General features: G+C 37.5%; 1 protein-coding gene across 1 annotated transcript in view; it reads left to right on the plus strand.

Moving 5' to 3' along the window:
* Positions 1-26,080, plus strand: part of LOC117420432 (neuronal acetylcholine receptor subunit alpha-7-like) — a 75,318-nt gene extending 49,238 nt beyond the window's left edge. The window contains exons 6-10 of the mRNA XM_034906531.2: positions 670-837; positions 9,727-9,921; positions 14,242-14,328; positions 19,042-19,151; positions 21,481-26,080. Of these exons, the coding sequence (XP_034762422.2) occupies positions 670-837; positions 9,727-9,921; positions 14,242-14,328; positions 19,042-19,151; positions 21,481-22,005 (1,085 nt within the window). The 3' untranslated portion in view covers positions 22,006-26,080. The remainder of the gene's footprint in view (positions 1-669; positions 838-9,726; positions 9,922-14,241; positions 14,329-19,041; positions 19,152-21,480) is intronic.
* Positions 26,081-26,618: the final 538 nt, after the last annotated feature.

Genomic DNA, 26,618 nt, shown 5'->3' on the forward strand with positions numbered 1-26,618 from the left:
ATAAAAGTAACTGAGAGAGCAACACCCAATACCATAGAAAGCATCAAGCTTCAAGAAGACACCATTAGTAAAACTCTGCCCCTATTGGATGTAAGAAATAGCAAAAACAAGAAATCATTACCTATTGGCAGTTAGACATCCAAGGATAAGCCATCACACATCATAAACGCCATTCCTGACATCAACCTTACCATATTGTAGTTTCTACCATTTTTTTTCTCAATATCAGTACAGTTGACATCACCTGGTTTAAAAAAGCATACCTCAGGCTCCTTTTGGTATTTTCTTCAACTGAAAGGGTTCTTTAAAATGGTGAACTCACAATAAATTCAAAACCGAGACATCACAACGGACTGGCCACATGCCTCTGCCACTAATGGCTTTTCAATGAAAATAACAATGAACTAAATAAATGCTAGTCATAAAGAGAACTCTTAATTGGGACTTTATATATTAAGAGTAAAGCAGTTCACTTCTACTTGTTTCGATATTCCCTCTTACACATCTGTTAGCCATCATATAACCCTGTATTTAGATGGCTCATTTATACCCATATTAAGTTGCAATTAACATTTAAAATACACAACATGAAGCAATTTCTCTACAGCTTTTATATAATCTTTTTTTAATATTTCAGTTGTATAACTTTTTTATGTTGTTAAAATCTAGGCATTCTGAAGAGTACCTGCTATATTGATGTCCGCTGGTTTCCCTTTGATGTACAAAAGTGTGATCTGAAATTTGGTTCCTGGACACACAATGGTTGGCTTCTTGATCTCCAGATGCTGGAAGTGGACATTTCCACATACATTCCAAATGGAGAATGGGACTTAGTAGGTAAGGTGTTTCAGCCTTCATAAGAGTGAGGAAATTAATGCCATAACTTGCATAATACCTGGACAAAAAAAAAAAAAAAACAGCAGAATGACAGTATTACCAAAAATGGGATTGGAATTGTGTACCATTGAAAAAAATATGAGGGAGAGATAGAAGAAAATATGCTGAAATAACTTAGTTTCAATTGAAAATAATATTTTATTATCTACGTGTCCTACAACAATGTAAAGCCTACAAAGCAACAGCATGGTTTGTTTTGCACTGTATTGCATGTAGGATAGACACACAATAAATAGCCTGCTAGTTATTCTTTTGATTTTACTATTGTACTGTTTAAGCCTGTGTGTGTGTGTGTGTGTGTGTGTGTGTATATATATATATATGTATGACAAACTAACTAAAATACAGATAAATGTGCTTGGGGTCAACAAACATAATGTAGAAACAATTTAAAAGCACTGGGGGGGGGGAGATATGTTTTAGCTCCAGTAAAAACCCAACCGTTATTATTATTTATTATTATTACTTGTTTATTTAGCAGACACCTTTATCTAAGACGACTTACAGAGACTAGGGTGTGTGAACAATGCATCAGCTGCAGAGTCACTTACAATTATGTCTCACCCCGAAAGACGGAGCACAAGGAGGTTAAGTGACTTGCTCGGGGTCACACAATGAGTCAGTGGCTGAGGTGGGATTTGAACCGGGGACCTCCTGGTTACAAGCCCTTTTCTTTAACCACTGGTCCACACAGTCTCCCAACTGTATAAATAGGTACCAGAATTAGAACTCAATTCATTTGCTTGACACAATGTTACAAGATTAATCAAGATTAATTGTTACAATGTAACCTCCCAACTTTGTTAAAGCCAGACAGAACCTACAGAAAAATGTACTAACTATGTTTAGTTACAACTGTGATGAATATTGTAACATTGTGTCAAACAGTTGAAATTTGCTTCTTTTATTATTATTATTTATTTATTTCTTAGCAGACGCCCTTATCCAGGGCGACTTACAATCGATGCTTCCAACACTGTTTGATCAATAAAGGTATTTACAGGTCGGTTGGGTAGGTTTTTTTCAGTAGTATTATGTTATACTTAGTTTTATTATGTGCATCATTTTCATCCCAAATGGAACTTCGGAGCCGAGTGTTCCGGGCGGTTTTATGAATGAAGGTAGGTATTTTTCGTAAGGTATGAGAAATAAAGGTCGATTCGGGTGGGTTTTTCATCAGCACTATGGTGCTCTCGCCTATTTATAATAAAAATAATGTATTTATTTGGCTGACACTTTTTTCCAAAGCTGGTACCCATTTATATAGTTGCGTTTTTACTGGAGCAATACATTGCTCAAGGGTACAGCAGCAGTGTCCTGGTATTGAACCCAGGACCTTCCAGTCAACAGTCCAGAGCCCTAACCACTACTTCATACTGCGTATATGTAGAACGTTTAGCTCTCAGGACTACAACTCGTGATCCGAGTTCAATTTTGTAGGTCAGACCTGTTTTTGTTTTTTTGTTTTGAGGTTAAGAATATATTTACATTTTTCGCTACATTTTTTTCTTCAGGTATTGGGTAGGTGTATCCTTATCTTATGAGGTTGTATTTATGTATTTATTTGTTAGTTTAGTTAGCTTATTATTCATATTTGTGTGTGTGTGTGTGTGTGTGTGTGTGTGTGTATATATATATATATATATATACTGTATATATATATATTGTAAGATAGTGTAGTCTGGGGTGAAAACAGGACTACACCTCCCAGAAGGACATGGGCTGAAAAACCCTAATTTAATTGTTAATTTTTGTTAATTATCCCCTGCACCTGGCTATCATTGTAAATTAGAGCCAGGTGCAGGGTACTTAAGGAGAGCAGTCAGTCTGCTCAGGGCTGCTGCTGTGTGAAGAGCCCGACTGTGTGTCGTTAAAAGGGAAAAGGTACTGTGTGTACGATTTTTGCTGTGTTCTTGTAAGGACGGGGAAACAGCTTAGCTGTCCCGGGTTAGACAGGGTGTTCCTGTAAGTTAGTTAGCACTCCAGAGTGGAGCTAGGTTTTTGTTTGTATTTGTTTCTTTTTGTGTATGTGTCTAAAAATAAAGAAAATTAGCGCAACCGCGCTGGAAAAAAGAATTTCAAGTTCCTGTGTTTGGGTCAATTTAAAGGGAAAAGAGCCTGAGACAGCCTGTGTAGCGAGCGTCTCCTTTACATATGGTGTCAGAAGTGCCCTTCTGGCTCAAAACACAGTAAAATGGATTTAAAAGAGTTAATTGATCAAATAAATAAAAACACTGCTGCTCAAATGGAGCAGAACAAGAAATGGAGACTGGAGAGGGGGCTGCCGGAACGAGAGCCGAACGAGCTGGAGCTGCTGCTTCAGAGATGGAAGTTGGAGAGAGAAGCCCTGCGGTCTCCTGCACCAGAGGAGCTGGTGCTATGTCCAGAGCAGGAGGAGGAGTCCTTCCCGGAGCCAGAGGAAGTGGAGCCATTACCATCTCCAGAACCACTGGCTTCAGACAAGGGGGAGGAGGTGAGGTCTGTACTGCCACCACAGCCTCAACCTCCACCCCTGAGAGCTTGTCCGCCACAAAACAGTGCGGTCCAGCAACCTGTGCTCCTGGACACCTGGTCAGAGTGCCCGGACCTCCAGCTGTTGGGCCTGAAGATCAGTCCAGAGCACCACCAGGCACAGTCTCTCACCTGGTCCCCTGCTCCACTCACCCTGAAGCCCCAGACGTCGTGGCGCAATCGGCAGACGTCACTTAGGCTCCCCCTGCCTGTTGCTGTACTCCCCCTGGCGGCTCAGACATCGCTGCACTGTGGCCAAGCCTCAAGCCTCTGCCTGCTGCTGCTCCCGACAGCTCACCGGCCTGCACAGCTTTTGCCCCAGTCACCCTGTCTGGGTCCCTCATCGCCAGGTCGTCGTCCCTACCCTGAAGCGCCGGAGGAATTAACCCATCCTCAAGCCCACCCGAAGGATCGGGAGAAGATGGCAATCTTTGGACTTGAGGGTGGGTGGTTGTGTTTTAGGGGGGGAGGTGGCCGTAGAATGGCCGGTGTGTTTCACACATGGGGGAGGAAGTGTAAGATAGTGTAGTCTGGGGTGAAAACAGGACTACACCTCCCAGAAGGACATGGGCTGAAAAACCCTAATTTAATTGTTAATTTTTGTTAATTATCCCCTGCACCTGGCTATCATTGTAAATTAGAGCCAGGTGCAGGGTACTTAAGGAGAGCAGTCAGTCTGCTCAGGGCTGCTGCTGTGTGAAGAGCCCGACTGTGTGTCGTTAAAAGGGAAAAGGTACTGTGTGTACGATTTTTGCTGTGTTCTTGTAAGGACGGGGAAACAGCTTAGCTGTCCCGGGTTAGACAGGGTGTTCCTGTAAGTTAGTTAGCACTCCAGAGTGGAGCTAGGTTTTTGTTTGTATTTGTTTCTTTTTGTGTATGTGTCTAAAAATAAAGAAAATTAGCGCAACCGCGCTGGAAAAAAGAATTTCAAGTTCCTGTGTTTGGGTCAATTTAAAGGGAAAAGAGCCTGAGACAGCCTGTGTAGCGAGCGTCTCCTTTACAATATATACACACACACATATGTATTTGTATGTTTTCAATCTATTTATCCTACATGTAATACAAAACAAGCCCTGCTGATGTGTTGTATGCTTCACATTGTTGTAGGACACGTAATAAAATATTATTTTAAATTGAAACTAAATTATTTCAGCATATTTTCTTTTTATCTTCGTCTACTTACAATTAGCCCAAAAAAGGCCAACAAGATGCTCGGATATATTGTGAAAACTGTTGAATTTAAATCAAGGGAAGTAATTTTAAAACTTTACAATGCATTAGTAAGACCTCATTTAGAATATTGTTGTCAGTTCTGGTCACCTCGTTACAAAAAGGATATTGCTGCTTTAAAAAGAGTGCAAAGAAGAGCGACCAGAATTATCCCGGGTTTAAAAGGCATGTTGTATGCAGACACGCTAAAATAATTGAATCTATTCAGTCTTCAACAAACAAGACTTCTAAAAGTTATTGACAATGTCGACCCAGGGGACTTTTTCGACCTGAAAAAAGAAACAAGGACCAGGGGTCACAAATGGAGATTAGATAAAGGGGCAGTCAGAACAGAAAACAGGAGGCACTTTTTTACACAGAGAATTGTGAGGGTCTGGAACCAACTCCCCAGTAATGTTGTTGAAGCTGACCCCCTGGGATCCTTCAAGAAGCTGCTTGATGAGATTCTGGGATCAATAAGCTACTAACAACCAAACGAGCAAGATGGGCCGAATGGCCTCCTTTCGTTTGTAAACTTTCTTATGTTCTTAAAATCCTAGTGTCACATTAGCACGTTATGGCTGTACAGGGCCATTTCAAATCGGTACACAGCTTCTTAAATATCAGCCATTTCAAATCGGTACACAGCTTCTTAAATATCAGCCATTTCAAATCGGTACACAGCTTCTTAAATATCAGCCATTTCAAATCGGTACACAGCTTCTTAAATATCAGCCATTTCAAATCGGTACACAGCTTCTTAAATATCAGCCATTTCAAATCGGTACACAGCTTCTTAAATATCAGCCATTTCAAATCGGTACACAGCTTCTTAAATATCAGCCATTTCAAATCGGTACACAGCTTCTTAAATATCAGCCATTTCAAATCGGTACACAGCTTCTTAAATATCAGCCATTTCAAATCGGTACACAGCTTCTGCTATCTATGATCTCCGCTTTGCGGCAGCATTCAGTCGGCGGAGCTTTTGGGTAATTTTTGCCTGTGCAAAATCCTTGTCAGACCTCCGTGAATAGCTCATGAATGTATGGCAGCTCATTATCTGTATTTAATATGCTGTTTTGCATATGTAAACATCATCAATTCAATGTAAATGAGGCGGGTGCGCTATTCCACCCCTTTCATTTTGCATCCGCTAAATCCTTGTTTTCCGCATGGAAATGGGAATAGTAAATAGGATGGGGACAGAACTGCACACGGGAATCATAAATGAGGCCCCGTCTATTTAAAATTTAAAATTTAAATAGAAAATGGTTTGAGCCAATACCATCTAGCACACAGGTAGTGTTTACATGTAAAACTGAAAGCAATACATAATGACATTTGATTCCTTAGGTGCCGCTAGCCTAAACAGACACATTGTTGATCAACCTGTGGTACATGCCTATGGTGAAAGACAATCTGGCAACTTCAACTCGGAAGCTCCTTCTCAACTCAGATCAAAGAACGACACCACATTTGAGTAATTGAAATAAGAACCACTCATTGATTAGAAGCATCATAAAGAGGACTGTAAAAAAACAAATATATGGCATTTGAAGCTATTTTCTCTTTAAAGCATCAATTGGGGAAATGTCATCTGGACCAAAAATCTGGACTGGAAAAAGAAAAGCCTGTGGTAAACTGATATTAATGCAAACATAGAAAACACTTATTAGTTATTTTAAATATCACCATTGTCCCAAGTCAATTAAATAAAATGTTCTTTCCTGTTGTCTATAATCACCAATTTATGAAAATCAAGTTGTTGCTTTTACTGTGAAATTACTTTGGGAGTAGCAATACACAAATGAATGCAATATGGACTACAGCGTGAAGTGCCTGTGTTCAGTGGCTTTTTTGCTGTTCTTAATCACTGCTGAATATGGTTTTAGAACCGCCTTGGGAGTCTTGTGTTATTGTTATAGAACGTTGTGACAGCCTGTACTTATTCACTAATTACAAAGTGGCATAATGCAGGATCATTACTGTCTCAAAGATGTAATGTCATGTTTGTCTTCATGTTACTCGGTTCATTTCATTGCTTATGTTTTGTTGTTTATGTTGTTTCTACTTTAAAAGATTTGAGACCAACCGACAGGCTGTTTTGTAAAAGTGCACTTCCATTCTCTAAGTGGGTGAAAGATCCTGTGTTATTATCCTTTCCCTTTTTAAAGTTGAATATGGTAAACGCATAGCAAAGTGTAATACAAGATGGTGAAAGTATGGTAAAACACAGAAAGAATTGTAAATAGAGGTATGGTAAAGTGTGTGTATGTGTGTGTGTGTGTGTGTGTGTGTGTATATATATTGTAACGGCAGGTCCCGAGGCGGGCTGGAGAGATGGGCGGGGCCAGCGTGCTGACTGTTCATCACCAACCCGGAAACGGGCTTGTAACCAGGAGATCCCCGGTTCAAATCCCAGCTCAGCCACTGACCCTGAGCAAGTCACTTAACCTCCTTGTGCTCCGTCTTTTGCGTGTGACGTTGTTGTAAGTGACTCTGCAACTGATGAATAGTTCACACACCCTAGTCTCGTACCTTGTAAAACACGCTTTGTGATGGTGGTCCACTATGAAAGGCGTTATATAAAAAAATTAATAAAGAAAGAAAAAGAATAAACCTCCTTCCTTCCAGAATGTTCCAGTGCCCGGGCTGAGACCCCTGAGCTGGGGGATTTCCATCCAGCTGCCATTTAGGGAAATTCCAGCCAGGTGAGGTGTCCGTTCTGGATTGGCTGGAACGGGCACTGCCTCCCTCCAGCTCTCTTATAAAAGGGGCTGAGAGCTGGCTATTATTCCCCACAAACTTTGCTTTTGTGACCAGGACAGTGATATTTTGAAATTTACCTATTTCCAATGAGAAAACGGGCGAATTTGTGTCTTTTTGTTCACATAAAGTCAGAAAAAAACAACATATGACTCCAAATTAACATGTATTTATACTAAAGAAATACAAAAATGACTACAAAAGATTTAGAAGTGAGTAGTTTTTCGAGATTTACAATTATACTGTAAATCACTTTCACGAATCAGCCCCCAAATGTAGTCTCCCATCATGTTCTCGTTATACTGTCCTTGGTAGCGGCGTTCAAAGTCCAGTATATCCTCGTGGAAGTGCTCGCCTTGCTCCTCCGAGTACGCTCCCATGTTCTCCTTGAATTTATCAAGATGAGCATCAAGGATATGGACTTTGAGGGACATCCTGCAGCCCATTGTGCCGTAGTTCTTCACCAGAGTCTCAACCAGCTCCACATAATTTTCGGCCTTGTGATTGCCCAGGAAGCCCCGAACCACTGCGACAAAGCTGTTCCAAGCCGCTTTCTCCTTACTAGTGAGCTTCTTGGGGAATTCATTGCACTCCAGGATCTTCTTTATCTGTGGTCCGACGAAGACACCGGCTTTGACCTTTGCCTCAGACAGCTTAGGGAAGAAGTCTTGAAGGTACTTGAAGGCTGCCGACTCCTTATCTAGAGCTCTGACAAATTGTTTCATAAGGCCCAATTTTATGTGCAGTGGTGGCATCAGCACCTTCCGGGGGTCCCAGCCGTACTCATCATACTTCAAGGCGTCCAGCAAGGTCTTGATGCTGTTGTAATCCTCTTTGAGGTGCACCGAGTGAGCCAGGGGAAGAGACGGGTACTTGTTACCATTATGGAGCAGCACGGCTTTGAGGCTCCTGGATGAGCTGTCAATGAAGGACAGTATAACGAGAACATGATGGGAGACTACATTTGAGGGCTGATTCGTGAAAGTGATTTACAGTATAATCGTAAATCTCGAAAAACTACTCACTTCTAAATCTTTTGTAGTCATTTTTGTATTACTTTAGTATAAATACATGTTAATTTGGATTCATATGTTGTTTTTTTCTGACTTTATGTGAACGAAAAGACACAAATTCGCCCGTTTTCTCATTGGAAATAGGTAAATTTCAAAATATCACTCCTGGTCACAAAAGCAAAGTTTGTGGGGAATAATAGCCATTTTCCATACTTTTGAGGCATAAGCAATTAGGAAATAACACTTACTACCCAGGAACAAAAATTGTGTTACATAGTGTTATTGAAGCTAAAACAAAATTAAAAGTTTAGCCTTGAACTCCTTGCCTTGTGTCCTTCTTGACATCGCCATAATATATATATAACATGACAAACCATAGTAGACTTTTGTTACTATGCAGTATAACCATGGGAAAAGGTATGGGAAGACTGCAAAATCACTGTGCAAATTTACTGTGGTAAACTTTTATAAAGGTTTATGTGGCAATGAATGCATATACAGCGGTAAGTCTTCCTATGTCTAAAATATTAATCGAACGGGACCAATGAACATTAACATAACACTTGTCATAAACTGGTTTGCTCTCATCCCATCACAGAACCACCTGTGCTGCTTGTACATCCACAGGCCAACACTCGGATACCTTTTGTGAGCAGAAAGGGAATATTTTCATACCTGCCTTATGTGTTGAGGCTCAGTGTCCTTAGCATACGTACCCCTGAAACACATGGGTCTTATCTACATGTTCTTGCAATACACTCAAACCATTTGTCTCCAGCCATCCAGAAATTAGGAGTTGTGGATCACAATACGTTTTCACAGAATCTCTTGAGAGCTGCTTCTTCATTTTGTTTTAATACAGCCAGATTGTAACGTTGTGTTTTTAGTTCTTTACCCCAAAAGATAATTAGCATAATTATTAGTTGTTAGTAAAACCAATTAAAATGTTAAAACAAACACAAATAACTTAACACTACTTTCAAGCCTCACTTGAATTTCTGCTCTGTTTATTTCTGGCTTTTGGTTTGGCACCTTTATTGGGTACATTGTTACTTTTCTTTTTTTACCTTCATTTATCCATTTTATTTAGTAGGTATTCTGGGTGCCCAGTTATGCTCACATATACTGTACATTATCTTATTCTTATTCCTTAAGTGTTACATATGGTTTAAAAAGAATATCCAAACCTTTTTAATTTGGCTTGAAATTTTACTTTAAAATAAAAATAAAAGAACTGGACTTCTGGACTGTTGTGTGATTGTTGTTATATAATAGTAAGATAAGGGCATCTGAATAAATATAACTTATGTTCCCTACCTGTATGCAGGTGTACCAGCAAAGAGGAACGAGCTGTATTATGAGTGCTGCAAGGAGCCCTATCCTGATGTGACTTTCACAGTAACAATGCGCAGGCGTACTCTTTACTACGGTCTGAACCTTCTTATCCCCTGTGTTCTCATGTCAGGCCTGGCCTTACTAGTGTTTCTGTTGCCAGCTGACTCTGGAGAGAAGATATCACTAGGTAAGACTAGTATTTTTTATTACTGGATTTCATATATGGAAACCAATGACTCTAAGCCATATGACTACTTTCTTTGCTGAACTTGTATCTCCTATCGCAAATATTTAATGAGGACACCATAAAATTTCTGAAAAGCCTTTTGCTGTAGCCCATAGTTTGAACAGTCTTCTAGAATTTCTTAGAACATTGACAAGTTGAGATAAAAAATATTTTAGATATCACAGTTTGTCAGAATTGAAGTGTTTCACAGTATGTATTTAATATACAAAATCAACAAAAGTTTAGGGATATAAGCAATATTGTATCTCCCTCATATTTAAGCATCATATTTAAGCAACTATGAACATTTTCAGCTACTACAGTATGATTATAGTCATTAAACTTGTTGTCGCCTGATAATAGAAGGAACTTTCACTGGAATCAGGTTCTTTTTAAAGCGGTGCTTAATAAATTGCCTGTTTACTTGAGTAATCTGTTCCAGGAGTTTACCTGTACCAAATGTTTGTGGAACCAAATATTTTAAAATACCAAAGGTAAAAAGTGCAAATGGAAGGAAATCGTTTGCCTTTTCTGCAGTCTCAGATTGGAATGCATTGCTGATGGGACTTAGATCAGAGACCTCCCATCAGCAATTTAAAAATGAGTTGTTCCAATATTTAAAGAAGAGCTCTGTGTTTATGTGTGTGTGTGTGTGTGTGTGTGTGTGTGTAGAGTTTTAAATTGTATCCTGTGTTTTACGTGATTGTTATTGGACACCTTGGTAAACGAGTTAGTCATAGCTCATATGGCCTTTTTTCCAATAAAATTAAAAAAAAAAAAAAAGAAGATATTCCAAGGAATATGATAGGAATATTTGGGCTCAAAGTAGTACAGTACTAAGTATAAAAAAATAAAAATAAAAAATCAGTTGGTACTGGGGATGTTTTTGTTTGTAATATAATTGGAGTAGACTAAGTAACATGTGCTTCAAAAGACTCGCTAATCCAAATCACAATACCATAATGGAAATGTAATGCAAAGTTTAATATCATAAGTGTAAATAGTTTCAATAGGGTTAAAGTACAACAGCAGTGCACTTCCATTGCCTATATAGGTCAGAAATGTGGAGTGCCTTCAAGGTCAAAGCATCTTACTGGCTGCAAAAACAAAAACATTTAGTCATTAGAGCAAGCAGCTGGTTGTTTACTGACAGAAAAAAGGGGTGGGGGCAATTTCACTCTACAGGTGAACTGGACAAGGAAGTGCAAGATAATGTGAGAGCAAGGCTTGTAAACAGAGCATTCTTTAACCTAGGGCCGGACCAAATCAAAGTTAGCACTTAGAGAACGAGGACGCGAAAGCATTCGCAGTAATAAAACACAAGAAAAATTCCAATCGAAATCTCGCGGAACCAAAACATGTCCTGTTCGTCCTTCAAAAAGCAGCTATCGCTTGTTGACTACAAGTGGGTTGAGAAGGGGGAGTGGTTTGCTATCGCCCAAATCTGCTCAATTCCAGCTATAAATCACATCGCAAGACTTTCACAGGACCGGATTTTATAGTCAACTTCGATCTTGTCGAAAGCTATTGCAGATTAAGCAAATAGTAAAAAAAAAACCACTAAACATCCTCATATTTGCAAAAAAACCCCAAAAACAGTACATGCCTGTGGCAATGTGCCCCGCCCCTGTGTGCATGTGTGTGTTATGTGTTGTATGTTGCGTGTGGTGTGTTAAATGTTGGTGTATAGTCATTGGTACACGGGATATAAATGGGTGTGTGCAGCACGAGTATTTCAATTGTATAATTATATTTAGGCACGGGACTGCACGGGATCACTTCACGTTCATTTAAAGTATAGTATGTGAGCACAGGGTTGCACAGAATGAATTCACGTGCTGGGATTCAAGTGAATAATTAATTAGTAATTGAATCCCAGCACAACAGTATATATAGATGCACGTTTGACTTACTCAGGGTTGGGTGTTCGGTTGTGGAGAACGGGTGAGAGAGAAGGAGAACATAAAATTAAGGAAAATAATAATAATAAGTGTTTAGTACTCACCGTGTTTGTTTGTCTCCGTGCACCGTTTGTTAAGTGTTAATTCGTTTTGTCTGTCTGTTTATTTTGGCTACAAGTGCTGTGTCCTGTTTTGTGTTCTGTTTAAACCTTTTACTTTGTTAATAAACGCTGAGTGCTACCATTTGCACTCAGCTTCTCATCACCTCCGTCTGTCTGTGTGTATTCCTTTCTGGTCTGACGCCACCCACTCCAGCCGTCCTTGGTACAATGCCTCAAGATGCTCCACTGACCTCATATAGAACACTTGCACACAACACTGAATAATTTAAAATTAACAATTTACAGTATGAATTAGTATATGTATTATTCCTATTATCATAATATATGTTGTTTTTGATGCACACTTAAACGAAACACACACAAGACCGTTTTCTTTAGCCTATTTTTTTTTGCCACGGTTCGAGTTAAATGTTAATAAAGCAATACATATTATTTCTTTAATACGTACAAACAATAAACTCTTTTCTACTCATGGAGAGGTTTTCTTGAAGCAGTGTCTCTTTCAGTGATGGTAAAGCTTTTTAGATATTTTATCTTTATATTTTTTATCTTTAGATATATTTTCTTTTACTTTCTTATTTTTTCTACGGACGGTACACTTTTTTCTTTCAAGTCCGTGGACATATTCACACGTCATCTGAAACGTCACCTACCTGTGTTCAAAGTTATTCATTTCTTAAGGCACAGTGCTCCATTACATTGAACTTCGATCAAACCCAGGGCTAACAAATGTAAACAAACTAGAATACTAATAAAGAACGTATGAATGTTTTAACCGCTTTAAAGATATTAACTTTTAGTTTTAAACATTTGGTTACTATCATAAAGTACTTCAACATGTTGGCCTACATTATGAAGCCCAAAAGCTTGGCATGTAAGAACAAGCCCACCGTTCCAGTACAAGGGAGCACATTCTGGCTATACCGTGTCAGCATGGCAAGCGGTCCTCACGAAACGTATAAATCCGTGTAGATAACAAAATTACATAATACCTATAAAGGTCATCTCAGAAGCATCAAGATGAAGTTTTTAAATTTGCTTTGGGTTTTTGACAGAAGAAATAATAATAATAATAATAATAATAATAATAATAATAATAATAATAATAATAATAATAATAAAATACAACTATACGTTTAAAAAAAAAATTAAAAATCTACAATCAACTTTTTTTTTTTTTTTTCACGGCACTGGATAGCATTTCATTTGACTTCTTATTGTATATAATATGTACCGGTATTGATCCTGGCGACAGTGTTACGTTGGTTTTTGGATGTTCTATTTGCCCCCAAGTGTTTTTTTGTTTTTTTTAATCAGCATTTTAATTTTATAATACTCACACGGAGTTTCTTTGTTAACCATTTTTTTAAAAAAATCTTCGTTCTTGTGCAGTTACTATACAGCCTTGTGCACAACAGGACTCTGGGCAGCACCGTGCCAGTCGGGTATGAGGATGCTGGCATTTCATGGTGCTGACACAAGCCAGGGCACGTTTTTTTACAAAAGTCATGAAAACAATATGGTACGCTTTCATAACAGTGACAGAACAATGCAGCACGATGCTGCAGACGTCATGGAAACGAGGTAATTGCCAATTGTGTGTGTGTTTTTCCTTTCAAACTTGCGTCCGTATTTTACACAATAAAAATAAAAGCAGATAATTGTTATTATTATTAAACATATTTTTATTATTATTACTACTAGTAGTAGTTGTATGTAATAGCATTCATTCACTGATATTCAAACAAAAAGTAGTACAACACAGATTTGTTTTTGTTTTTTTCTGCCCTGGCTGTCTTCGCCTGCCTTTTCGCATGTTACCGCCTTGTTTCCGCCCCTTCAAAATGTCACAGATACCGGCTGGGGATTGGTCAACAGCTGTTTTCATGTTGCTTTCGGCGATCCCTCCTACTCCTGCGAAACGTCTCTCTGCCCCTTTCGCGGATTGGAAATGGCTAGTTTTGGTTTCGTGGTACAGAAAATGCGATATGGAAACTAGCGATATCGCATAAACACTCTTTCGCAAGAGCGATCAGGGTTTGATTTGGTCCGGCCCCTTGTGTAATAGATACCATGTTTTAAAATTGAATTTTGAGACCTACACTGAAATGTAAGTTGGGAGAGTATCAGAAAAATAAAACTAGGCAAGGTATTTTTGTATGGCACAACTGGTTTGGATTAGTGAGAGTCTACACTGTTAATAAATGGTCCCGTACGCATGTTGGTTCTAAATTATTATTTTTTCTTTCTTTTTTCAGGGATTACTGTGCTACTTTCTTTAACAGTGTTTATGCTTCTGGTAGCTGAGATCATGCCAGCAACATCTGATTCTGTTCCACTTATAGGTAGGTTTGCTTTATATTAATTTAATAGTGTGGATGCCATAAGGAGGCTTAAGTAGACTATTGCCCCTTGTAGACTTAATCAGAAAATGTTTTGGTTCATATGGATGGTAGTTTTAAACTTTTCAGTGTCTCAGCTATAGGCATAATTTACATAGGGGACGCGGGGGACATGCCTCCCCTCACTTTTTCAATGATGGGGGAAATGTCCCCCTCACATTGCAGGAGTACTAAAAGTTTTATTTTTCGATAATTTATTGGTATAGTCACTAGTCAGTAGAAGTTAATGGGAAGGAAAATGGGATCGGATCCGGGATCACTGGAGCTGGATCATGAGACAATGTTTTAATACGAGGATCTGATTCAGGCTCCATTGATCCGTAATGTTAATCCATTCCTGGAGCAGCACACACTAGGGAAACTGGCCAATGAGAAGTGAACGCTTTTGGCGCATAGTTTAAAGACCCTGGCTGACAAATTTGTATACAGCCTGAGATCACAGTAATGTTGTGGAAAAATGGCAAACGGGTGGACAAAGATAGAGGAGGATGCACTACGTTGCTGTATCCAAAACACAGAAAAAGAGTTTGTTTGTAATTCACCATAACTTGTGTTATTTACTAATGTTATCACACTTAGGTTTCTGTCTACTTACAGTTTTAACTTTTCATTTTAAATTGAAACAGTAAACTTAAAACAGCAAAATGACCTTTATGCCTTGTGCAAATAAATACGTCAATAAAAATACATTACCAATAACTTTTTACACAATTATTATACATTAATTATTAATGAATCATGATATGGTACTGATTCTAAATTATTTTGCGTGTTTAAATACATCACACAGACTCTCGCATCTCTATTTATCAATGTTCCAAAAACTCACTCTTGGTCACATTTTACTAAACATTTTTAAGCTAATAATAAACAATTACCATAAAGAAAATACTGCATCACTTTAATAGCAAAACTCAATTTAAGTATTTAAATTGTGGGGAAACCCTCAACATTTCTAGAAATATATTTCAAAGGCAATTCTCATCCCTCTCATTAAATCTGCATTACTCGCTCTAGCGCTCAATGCTGCCTCAGGAGTCGGTTGTACTAAAGGGATCTGCTCTGCGATCCAGGCTCTGATCTGAGCGGAGCTTCATCCCTCTTTGAAGACTAAAGTCATGGCTTAGTAATTCCATAACTCAAAAGCGTAATATAGCTATTTACCACACTCACCACTCATGACAACATTGGGCCAACAATTTATTGTTTTGAATGATTGCTGCAGGAATGTCTTTGGATTTTTAAATTAGACACACAAGGGATGCAAGGTTTTGTTACACTTGTTTGTAACATATTTTATTAAGCATAATCTTCATGCATGCCTGTGGGAGGGTAGTGGGTGGAGCTTAGGGAAGGACCAGAAATGACAGCACACAGGAGCCGGAATTGTGGTAATTCTTCATAAGAACATCTGGCATCTGGATCTGGCCCCACCTTACAAGGAAAAGAAAGTAGTTCAACATTCCTGCAAACACTTTGTCAACCATTCTGAAAAAATACAAGTCTATGAACAGCAAACTGTGGATGCAAGTCATCCACGTTTCCGATTTGCTCAGTACCTGATGTTGAGGGTGCCTTGCTTTTGTGGTTTAAAAATGCCTGTGATCAGATTTCAGGTGCAGTTCATTTACAATTTATACTTTTTAAAAGTTTGCTTACAGATGTATTTTCAATAAAATGCACAGTACTTTTAAATGTGTAATACTTTTCATTGTACTGTTACTGAAATTTGATTTCAATGTTATGGTAACTTGAAATTTGTATTAATTAGGGTTGACTATATCTACGGTATCATCTTATCCATTCAATATAAGTTTCAAGATATAATACATGATCTGTACCAGCAGTGGACTGCCATTTGCACATTTTATAGTTCCTGAGTTAACAGAGCAGATATAATCCACATTACACAGGAATCATCTTAGTTTTTAAGTCACAATATAGCGTCACAATATGTGCTACATTTTCCCCCACGAGTTACAAGAGAATAGAGCTATCTTGACCTTCAGCTGTTAAGCTCCTAAAGCTGATTGAAACGAACTAAAACCTTGATAAACAGTTGTTTTAATACCGTAGTGTCACCGCTGTTAGGTCACATGAAATTGAAGTCTGTTTCTATTGTTTCAAGGGAAGCAGCAAACAGAGTTGACAATATGTAAAATATAACCAGTATTCCATGACTGGCAACTTTTACACAACCCTAAGTCATAGTCAAACCTCAAAAGACCTTTATAAAGCACTGAATTAAAGGTAACATCACAGCCCTTTTTATGTACAGAAGGCTCAAAGAGATTGTGTGGCTCTTGTATTGCATGTGACAGATTCTCATGCATTGTAATATATTAGTCATGGTGGATACAGGAAGGTTATATTGTCATTAGCCTACTTTGATGCACCTAAAATATAGGCAGGCAAACAAGAACTAGAGAGGCAGCCGCAAAAAGCCTTTCTCCTTGAATGTCTTCTGCTAGCTGTCTTGATGTGGCTGTGCTTTTGTTAGCCTTCCATAGTCTCCAGCTCTCAATTCAATCAAACCTCTGTGGGATATGCAGGAGCTTCGAATTTGTTAGCGCCCGTAGGCTCCAAGTATCAGAGAGACAGTTTGATAGCAGAGACAGTCAGCGCTGGGAATTCAGACAGATAGATGTGATTATCATTATTACTGACAAGGAATCCCACCACATGTCGACAAATAATATGACCTCTAAATATGAAATAGCAGGAGATGCTTCAGTTGCTAATAAATCATGACTACCCTTAACGGCCAAAAGGGGATTTTTAAAATAGTGATGAATCTGTTTAGAAACTATAAAAGCCAGCAAGAGAAGATTTGCAATCAGTCGCAAGGTAACACTATAAGATTCAGAAAACAAGCCTGACTAGTAATATTTATACCTGGGTTGCATGTTTTTTCACCAGCTAGCTGTTAATCAAAAACAGTAGTACTAATACATCTATCAAAGGGGTGTAAAATATCACTTATTTTGCATGGCAACCTCTCTGGTGAATTTCTTGCTTAATTGTATTAGAACAACAAAACTGTACTTGAATCACACAATAAGGCTGCAGACTGAAAGGAATGAATATTTTACTTTTTTACAATAATTCTTTGTGATAAAGGGTTGAGAAGAATTTTGTAATAATTATGTGAATTACAGCATTGGTAGGTGTCAATATTGTTTGACAATACTATGTATTTGGCTTTTGTCTACAAAACATGTACAATTTGCTGTTTGTCATTAATCCCAATGAGAGGATTGCTTTCAACCTTTATTAGTGTTTCCATGTTCACTAGCACTATTTATAGTATTAATTTGGATCCAATGTATCTGAATGACTTTGTGAAAATATTTGTGTGTGTGTATATATATACACACACACTGCTGTGCAAAAGTCTTAGACATGTTGCATTTTTCTACTCTAATGCATTATGAGCATCAACAGTTTACTCAAAGCCTCCACTAGTGTTTTATATTCTATTATAACCTTGACTTGCATAAAGAAGGAAAAACATTTAGTGAAATAGCTCACATCACTTGATTTTCAAGGTATGGTATCCGAAGCATAATCAACAAGTACAGAGAAACATCAGCGGTAATTGACAGACCCAGGATTGGAAGACCCAAAAAGCTATCTAACAAGGATGAGCAATACTTGAAGATAATATCCTTAAAGAATAGAAAGAAGGCAAGTGTTGATTTGACAACAGAACTGGCAGAAGGCACAGGTGTCATTGCTTATCAAATCAACAGTACAAAGGTCACTCTTGAAATCGCAACTTAAAGAATACTTTGCAGTAAGAATACCTCTGTTAAGAAAGGGAACAAGACTAAAAGGCTACCATATGCACAAGAATACAGATATTGGACTATGGAACAATGGTCAAAGGTGCTTTGGACTGTTGATGGATGGACAACGACACCTGTGCCTTCTGCCAGTTTTGTTGTCAATTCACCGCTTGTCTTCTTTCTATTCCTAAAGGATATTATCTTCAAGTATTGCTCATCCTAGTTAGACAGCTTTGAAATAATGATGAAATTATCCAAAGTATAAAAAAAGGAATTGATTGATTGGTTATTGAGCAGATTATTGTGGAAGGGTTTGCTGTGGGGTTTTTCTGTTGAATTGGGGAATTAACTATTTCAACAAATGTACACAGTTCTACTCCATTTAAAACTTCAGAAAGATAGCACAACTAAAACTGCAGACCAGCAAACCAATATTTATAAACTGGAACTATTTGTTAAGGTTAGCTTTCTGTAAAGTTAGGTAGAGTGCTGAAAAGTTTAAGCAACTCAGATATCAAGTATCAGAAATGTTTTAAGAATTCTTATGAAATGCTGTTAGAGCTTATGAATAGATTATGCTCCATTCATGACACTTTCTTCCCCACTGCTGGAAACTGTACTGCTTCAACAGCATAACAGATCATCCCTAGCTATAATGTTGTGTAGAATGGTACAAAATCAATAGACTATAAACATGTAACTCCAAAGTCGTAGTTCATTTGAATGCATTCTGTGATATAGGGTGTGCTGGTATTTTAATATTTTGAGAAATCTGGAATTGACGTTTCACCATATCTGAGAACCATAATCAAGCGATAAAACAACTATGTGTAAGTCCCTATAATGTATTACTGTTTTATCATTTCAGCTCAGTACTTCGCAAGCACAATGGTGATTGTAGGCCTTTCTGTAGTAGTTACAGTGCTGGTGCTACAGTTCCATCACCATGACCCCCATGGAGGAAAGATGCCAAAGTGGGTAAGTGAAATAGAAAAATGATTCATTCATATCCTCCTTATCCATCAGGATTCAGCAAGATATGCATACATATCTGTATGGAATTAGGAATAAATCCCAAACTAGAGAAAATAAATGCATAGTTTGAAGTACCTTGCTAATGAGTACATTTAAAGCATATTGAGTCGTTGAAAGGTAAACTAATGACAAGGGTAACAAGCTACTGGTTAAGAGAGCAATGCCAGTTTCCTCTGTGAGATGCATTTCTTTAAAGCAAACCATGCAAACCAAATGGGGTATCTTTTGATAGATTAACATGTTTGTATTTGTGCTTTATTTATACAGTATACTATTAACAAGTCATTCCAGCTTCGAAGTTGTTTTTTCGTGCTTTTTGAACAAAGAAAACATTTGTGTTAGTAATTGCATCTACAACTGTACTACAGTCAGCACTCGGCTATACGACACTCACATACACATCAGTCACATTTTACCATCCTTGTATTAAGAATAAAATCGATCCCCATTATATATATATATATATATATATATATATATACATACACTGATGCACAATGAAAACTCAGCAGTCATCAATAGCTCATTGGGCACATACATAATGTTATTTACATTTTAAATAGGGAACAGATAGGTTTGTTGATTGTTTGAGGAACGTTGTTCCTTGGGATAACAAATTACTGAGCTCAAGTCATGTCATTAAATAAAAACACCAGGTGCTCAGTGTTTGGTGTTCGAGTTGAGTTTAAATTGCCAAAATGAGTTGATTGAGAATCTGTATAAACAGCCGTTCGAAAAGACATGATTTTAATTAACGCAAGAACAGTGAAAGATACGACCATGCCCCGCTTGAGTAATGAAGATCGCCTGCTTGCTATCGGCATGATTTGAAGGTGGCCTGTCTCGGAGAATGAGATGTTCTGCTTCAACAAACCAGAAGACTAGTCCAGAGAAACCAGGAAACCGGCTCTTTGAGGGACAGTTCATGTCCTGGAAGGCAGAGGGTCACCACACCCATTTTTTCACACATTGAAAGTGTTGAGTAGGTTGTGTAAATCAAAGGGAAAAAAAATCCCATTTAAATGCATCAAGATTTCAGGTTGTAACTGTGAAAACGTCCAAGGGGGGTGAATATTTACTATAGGCACTGTATATGGTTAAACGCTGTAGCAACTGGCCCCAGAAAGCAATTCAACTTGTCAGCTAAGGGCCGCCCAATGACGGACAACAAAATTCTAAGACAACCACAATGGGTAATAAATGGCACTAGCTGACCCCTCTCTCGGTGTGATTGCATTAACTGCACAATACAGACATCCTTGATCTTGAGGAACGGTCCTTCATTAAGAAAACATTTCAAATAAAAGTATTCCAAATGTTTCTCTTTGCAACAGTGAACACACATCTAATTTCCAAACTGCTCTATGTCAACCACAGGGAGTAGGAGTTTAAAACGTTCAGATAAGAAGTCAGTTTGGATAAATTGGTTCAGATGAAGGTTAATGCTGGGTTAAATTTTATTTTTAATGTGTGTAGTTCCCATTGGTGATTTTACTTCATTACACAGTGAAGACTGAACTGGAAATTATACAGATATCCTTTTAATTAATGTATGGCAATGCTGACTATCTTTTATACATGTGGCTATTTTTTACTGGCACAGAACAAGCCAATACAATATTACAATAAAAAAATAATAAAAAAACATTATTAATGATGAGCAGCTTAAAGCTGTGTGTTTGAGATCTATGTATGTTCATTCACCACTGAAATCCCTTGTGATGTGAACTCTCATATTTAATTAACTCTGATATGTGCTTCAACAGCACCCCCTATGGGCAGTTATTTTTGAGTACTCTGCATCAGTTAGATAAACCACAGCATGTTCGTATACCCTCTACCGACTTTATGCCAACCCACTATTTCAGTTGTAAAACAGACTATGAAATTACTATTGCAGGATGTGATCATTCTTTAGAAATAACAGTTCTTACTAGAAAATGCAAAAAATAGTTATACGCAACTGCAAACTGTACAACAGCAAAAAAACACCAGGAGCTATATGCTGACAGCTTTGCCAGTATTCAGCAGTTGTAACAACGTTAATAGGTTCCATGTTCTGCAGATAATTTACATATCTTTTTATTAATAAGTAATGAAAAAAAATCATAATTAAAAAATAATAATAATAATAATAATAATAATTACAACCTTGGGGAACATGTAAGTTTTCACCATTTTACAACAAAAATCCCTTTGTTTCGTTTGCTGTCTCACTGCTCAGTTTTCTCTTTCTTTCCATCTTTATTATGTGCCATTCCTGTTTTTGCAGATACGAGTTGTGCTTCTAAACTGGTGTGCTTGGTTTTTACGGATGAAGAAGCCTGGGGAAGATAGAAAGCACCTCACGTACAAATACAATCCCCATGTGCAGCATTCCAGTGCCAGCAGTATTGAGATGAATGTCATACCTGGACAGCAATCGACCAACGGGAACATGAATATGTATTTTGGCTACCATGCTGTGGACAGCCCTTGTTGCCCCCCCAGCAGTGATTCCGGGGTGATGTGTGGAAGGACAACCAGCTCACCCACAGAGGACCATCAAACCACCACCAGGACTCTCTCAGAAAACATCCCAGAAATTGCTAAAATCCTGGAGGAAGTGAATTACATTGCTAGTCGCTTCAGAGATCAGGATGAAGCAGAAGCAATCTGCAGTGAATGGAAATTTGCAGCTGCTGTTGTTGACAGATTGTGTCTTGTGGCATTTTCACTCTTCTCCATTATCTGCACTATTACAATATTAATGTCAGCCCCTAATTTTATAGAAGCTGTTTCCAAGGACTTTACATAATACATGCAAACAAAAAAAAGTTTGTAATCACAAGAATTGAAAAAAGCGAACTAATTGTAAATATACACATTATCATAAAATATGAATCATGTTAACAAGGAAATACTGCAGCTTCTGAAAATTAGGGGAGTTTGCAAATGATCTGTCAATGTGTGAATCCCTTACTACACAAATCAGGATTATCAATACCATATTTATTTATTATTTTCTGTGTGTATTAAAGGGGAAGCTTCAAAATGCTATAATTAAGGCTTAGGTTTTTATTTATTTCATTTTTCGGTGCTTATTTTTAGCTATTTTCGAGTTGTGTAAATTCGTGTATGAAATTATTGTTTTCGGTTACTTTTCCAAAACGCTTGGGCATTTTTTTCTGTCAAAATATGTATAGTAGTAACTCGTGTGTTTCATTGGCTGTTGTTTGTATCTGAGGTGTTTTATCGGTTAAAACCGAAAACCAGATCCCCTAACTATAGTGCATTCAAGACCACTTGTACTTCTTGGTAAATTTGCTTGATCAAAAACTGTGCTTGAGATTCGCTTTACTCCTCTTAAAGTCTCCATGTTTCCCACTTCACAAGCTTTCATTTGATTGTTACAGCACTGCTGGTGGTGTTTTACATTGCTGTGCAGGAGATGCTGGTTCTTTGCTATGTAGAGGGCTTTTATAGCCAAATTCAAGCCAAGCTCATTATTGTAATGTAAAAATGTCTCCTTGAGCCAGGATACTATGATGAATAAGTCAACATTTTAGTTAACATTATAGCTGCTGAAAACACTGATCTAACTAACAAATGTGTTGGGATTGTTTTAGGGAGACAAGAATTATGTTGTGTGGAAATGATTACTGTCTCACATTGTAGCTGGGAGGTGGAAAGCAAACTTAGAGGACACAGACAAAATTAAATGAGACAGTTAAAATATACTGGATACTGTATAAAGGATACATATAAAGGATACTGACCATTTCTTTATGATAGGGAATTATTGGAAGATAACTGGGCAGTTCATGAAGTTTTACCTTTAATACTAAAACTGTAAGCATAAAACCACAATCTTTATTCTTTATTTTATGGACTTTGAGGGTGTTCAAATTTGTAAGGAGATTTGTGTATCAATAGCACTTTTATGTGTTTTGTACAGTACTTTCCACATACCTTGTTGACAAGAGGAAAACTGTTTTGAAGACATTTCTTCATCATTGTTGATGAGCTTACTGCTTGCTTTGGGGGAGTTTGACAGCCACCCCTTGTAGAGGTGATTAAATATGGTTGTAATTAATTAATAAGATCTTATTTTTTTTTTTTCAGTGATGTTTTGCCAAATGAGTAACTCTTACTAAACATTTAAAGTAGCTTTGCTCCTGTGATATTATTATGGAATTTTTTTTTTGCCTTTTTTTTATTTTTTAAACTTTTATTAACCAATACTCCATGTGTAGATGCTTAGTATGGCACCCTTATATCAGTCAGGTAATGATTATTATCTCAGCTTGTATTGTGCAATCGCTCTGTGTGCTCGTATCTAACCTAGTTTCTGTTTTGAAAAATTGTATGGACAATTTTAAATTGGGTTTCCCACGGTATATGGGATTTTGAAATGATTGTTTCATAACTTCAGTAACGTCATCATTTTAAACTAAATATGAAACTAAATGTATTGGTTGAAAATTAATGTTTTGGCAAAAGCATTACAGTTCCTTTAATATTGCAAATTAGCTTTTTCATGCTTAACTATTCTACAAAAGACCACAACACTATAGGGAACCCACAACCTACCATTTTAAAATAGTAGGTTGTGTGGGAGGTACAGTCTGTGTCATTTTATCGGGATGCAAAATTAATCACAGTTTTTTTCTACATGAAATGAAAAAGAATGAAGGCACATCTTATCACAAGGCGAGGCACCTGCGATGTTGACACAGCAACTTTCTTTGCAACAGCAGTCTGAGAAGCCACAGGAGACTCCAGCTCCTTCAAGAGTTCAACGTGGTTTACGCAATTTACACATCACAGCATAATCACGTACTCACTGCACTGAGTACGTGTCTTGCACTGAAAAGCAATCTCCATTCATCTTGAAAATACTGTATCCCAATTAAACGAAGGGATGGCCCAATTAAACAATATAAATAGCATTGGGAAGAACCGTCACCCAGAGTTGTATCCCATTTAAGCAGAAATCCTGATTATCAGTATCCTGATTAGGCAGCACCAACTGTACTTAATGTTAGAATGAGCTAAGCAGACCGAAAAGATATAGCTTTTTAACTTACATAGCACACAGTATGGATCATAACATTAATCTGTGCCGTCAAATGATCTAATGCGTTTGGAAACAAAAGTTTATCGGGTGAGAACAGAACTATTTACATCACAATATTATAAAAAAAAAAAAAAAAAAACACACACTCCCAATGTACCGTACGTTTTGAAAATTCTAACTTGTACAAAAACTTAGCAGAAGGGGTTGCATGGCAACACAGACGTTGTCATGCCAACGACTACCTTCCCAATACTGTCAGTCTAATTGCACACACTGTAATTAAACTAACTTCATGCTTTTAGAATACTTGCACAAGTTCCGATGCATACCTTTTTTTTTTTCTTTTTTCTTAAGGGTAAGCACATATGCTATTAAACATGAAGACTGCAAATGCCGTTTGTATGCGCAGCAATACACAAACATTAAATACAGCACTTCACAAGTTTAGAATTATGAATACATTTCTCAGTTGTAATTGAGATACACAAATGGCTTATCATGGATCAATTGAATAACCCTACACACCTGTCTGTTTTCCTTTGCCTTCCTTCAGGCCTATGTGCAAGAGCCTTCACATTCTTCATACGCAATACTAAAGTTACACCAGTGCAGAACTTTACACGGACACTGCATTGTCGCTTCAAAAACAGGGTTAGAATAAGGTCAAGTCAGGTTTAGCAGTATGAGTGTTGTGTGAGTATTTTCAATTGAAAATTACTTTAGGAAAAAGGTCGCTAAAATAATTGTTTCCACAGTCTTTCCATTTCAAAAGGATAATCAAGTTTACATTATAAGATGATGAATCGTCCACTTGAACTCCGTTTCAGGCTAAACAGCACCGGTACAATATTTCAGGTGCAAGATTAACTCCCTTATAGTTAACTTTTTTCAGATAAAACTACTCTCAAATTCTCAAATTCCAAGATTAAAGTGTCAAGACTTATGGAATTATTTTATCACAGCAGAAAAAACAAAACAAAAATTTAAGACCACATTTTTATAGTCCTAATTTCCTTCTATTGACTTTAAAGTAAATCGAATTTCACACTGCAGTTACAGATTATAGGCGCAATCTGCCACACCAAACAAGTCAAACTTTACATTACCTCACTAATACTACCAACAGGAGCTGTCAAGGTAGTATTTTTTTTTTTTAAAGAAAAAAAATAGAGGAAAAACTGGGGGGTTCTTGTTACATACAGTGGAATGAATGAAGCATTTGGAAAAGTCCAAGGTAAAAGCTAAAGAGAGAGTCTGAAGTACTGTGGGAGTGTTCCAGTTCCAGAATGTTCCCTTGTAAAAAGACCATTTGCTATGTAAGGCACAAGTACATGCAAACCATTGAAATTTTTGCAGTGATATTGGATGTATCTATGTTTACTTTGGTGTCTTTTATAAAGTAGTCACACACAAAATAAAGTACATAAGTCAAAACACAATATATCTATCCTGTTTATAATAGATAGCAAATCAATATTGACTTGAATACAGGTTTCATATGGGTTTCTGTATGGTTGTATGTATGAAATATTAATATTTCTGCTGATGTTTCTAATGTAACCTCAGTACGTGTACTTCAGCAAAGTGTACTACCTTGATTTATTGCTGTACTGAACATGTACATGTCCTTGTTTTCAATATTCCTATTGCAACGTGTCCATTATTGCATTGTATATTTGTCAGATGTGACAAAACATCTTAATGAAGTAGCCTCAGGTTAGTTTACATTGTAAAAATAGATGGGTTCCTCATTTTTATTGAAAGTATCTGTACATAATAGTTGTTCAGTGTTTTATTAAAGGATACAAGCACATCTCTACTGTGGTTTAGGGTTATTAGCCTTTATATTTTCTTTCAGCACAATTTAAAGTCAGATTCTTTAAACAGCATCTTATTTATATACTTCGGCAGAGGCAACAAAGTGTTGGCTGATTTGTTTATCTCAAATCCAGACTACCAGAGCTGGAATCTGGGGATAGACAAAGACATGCAGGTGGGAAATTGGTGTTACCCTTCTGTTTCCAGATTGTGGCCACATTATTAAATCACACATTTGTACATGAGACATTCTAGACAAGGTCATGGGCAGTCAACCACAAAGTGGCTGATATAAAATATAGCACAGAGGAATCACCAGTGCATTGCTCATGGGCTCAATATCCACTTCAAGACAGCAACTGGAGTCACCATAAGTGACCAAACTGTGAGAAAATGACTGCATGACACTGGTTTAAGGTCAAGAATAAGAGCTACAGCTCCTTGATTTACCCCACAACACCAAAGTGTCCCCTCATTACTGACGTGATCACCAGATATGTCATTGGGCACCTGTTTTGTTAATTGATTAATCA

This window comes from Acipenser ruthenus, chromosome 1 (genome assembly GCF_902713425.1).
Source record: "Acipenser ruthenus chromosome 1, fAciRut3.2 maternal haplotype, whole genome shotgun sequence".
NCBI lineage: Eukaryota > Metazoa > Chordata > Actinopteri > Acipenseriformes > Acipenseridae > Acipenser > Acipenser ruthenus.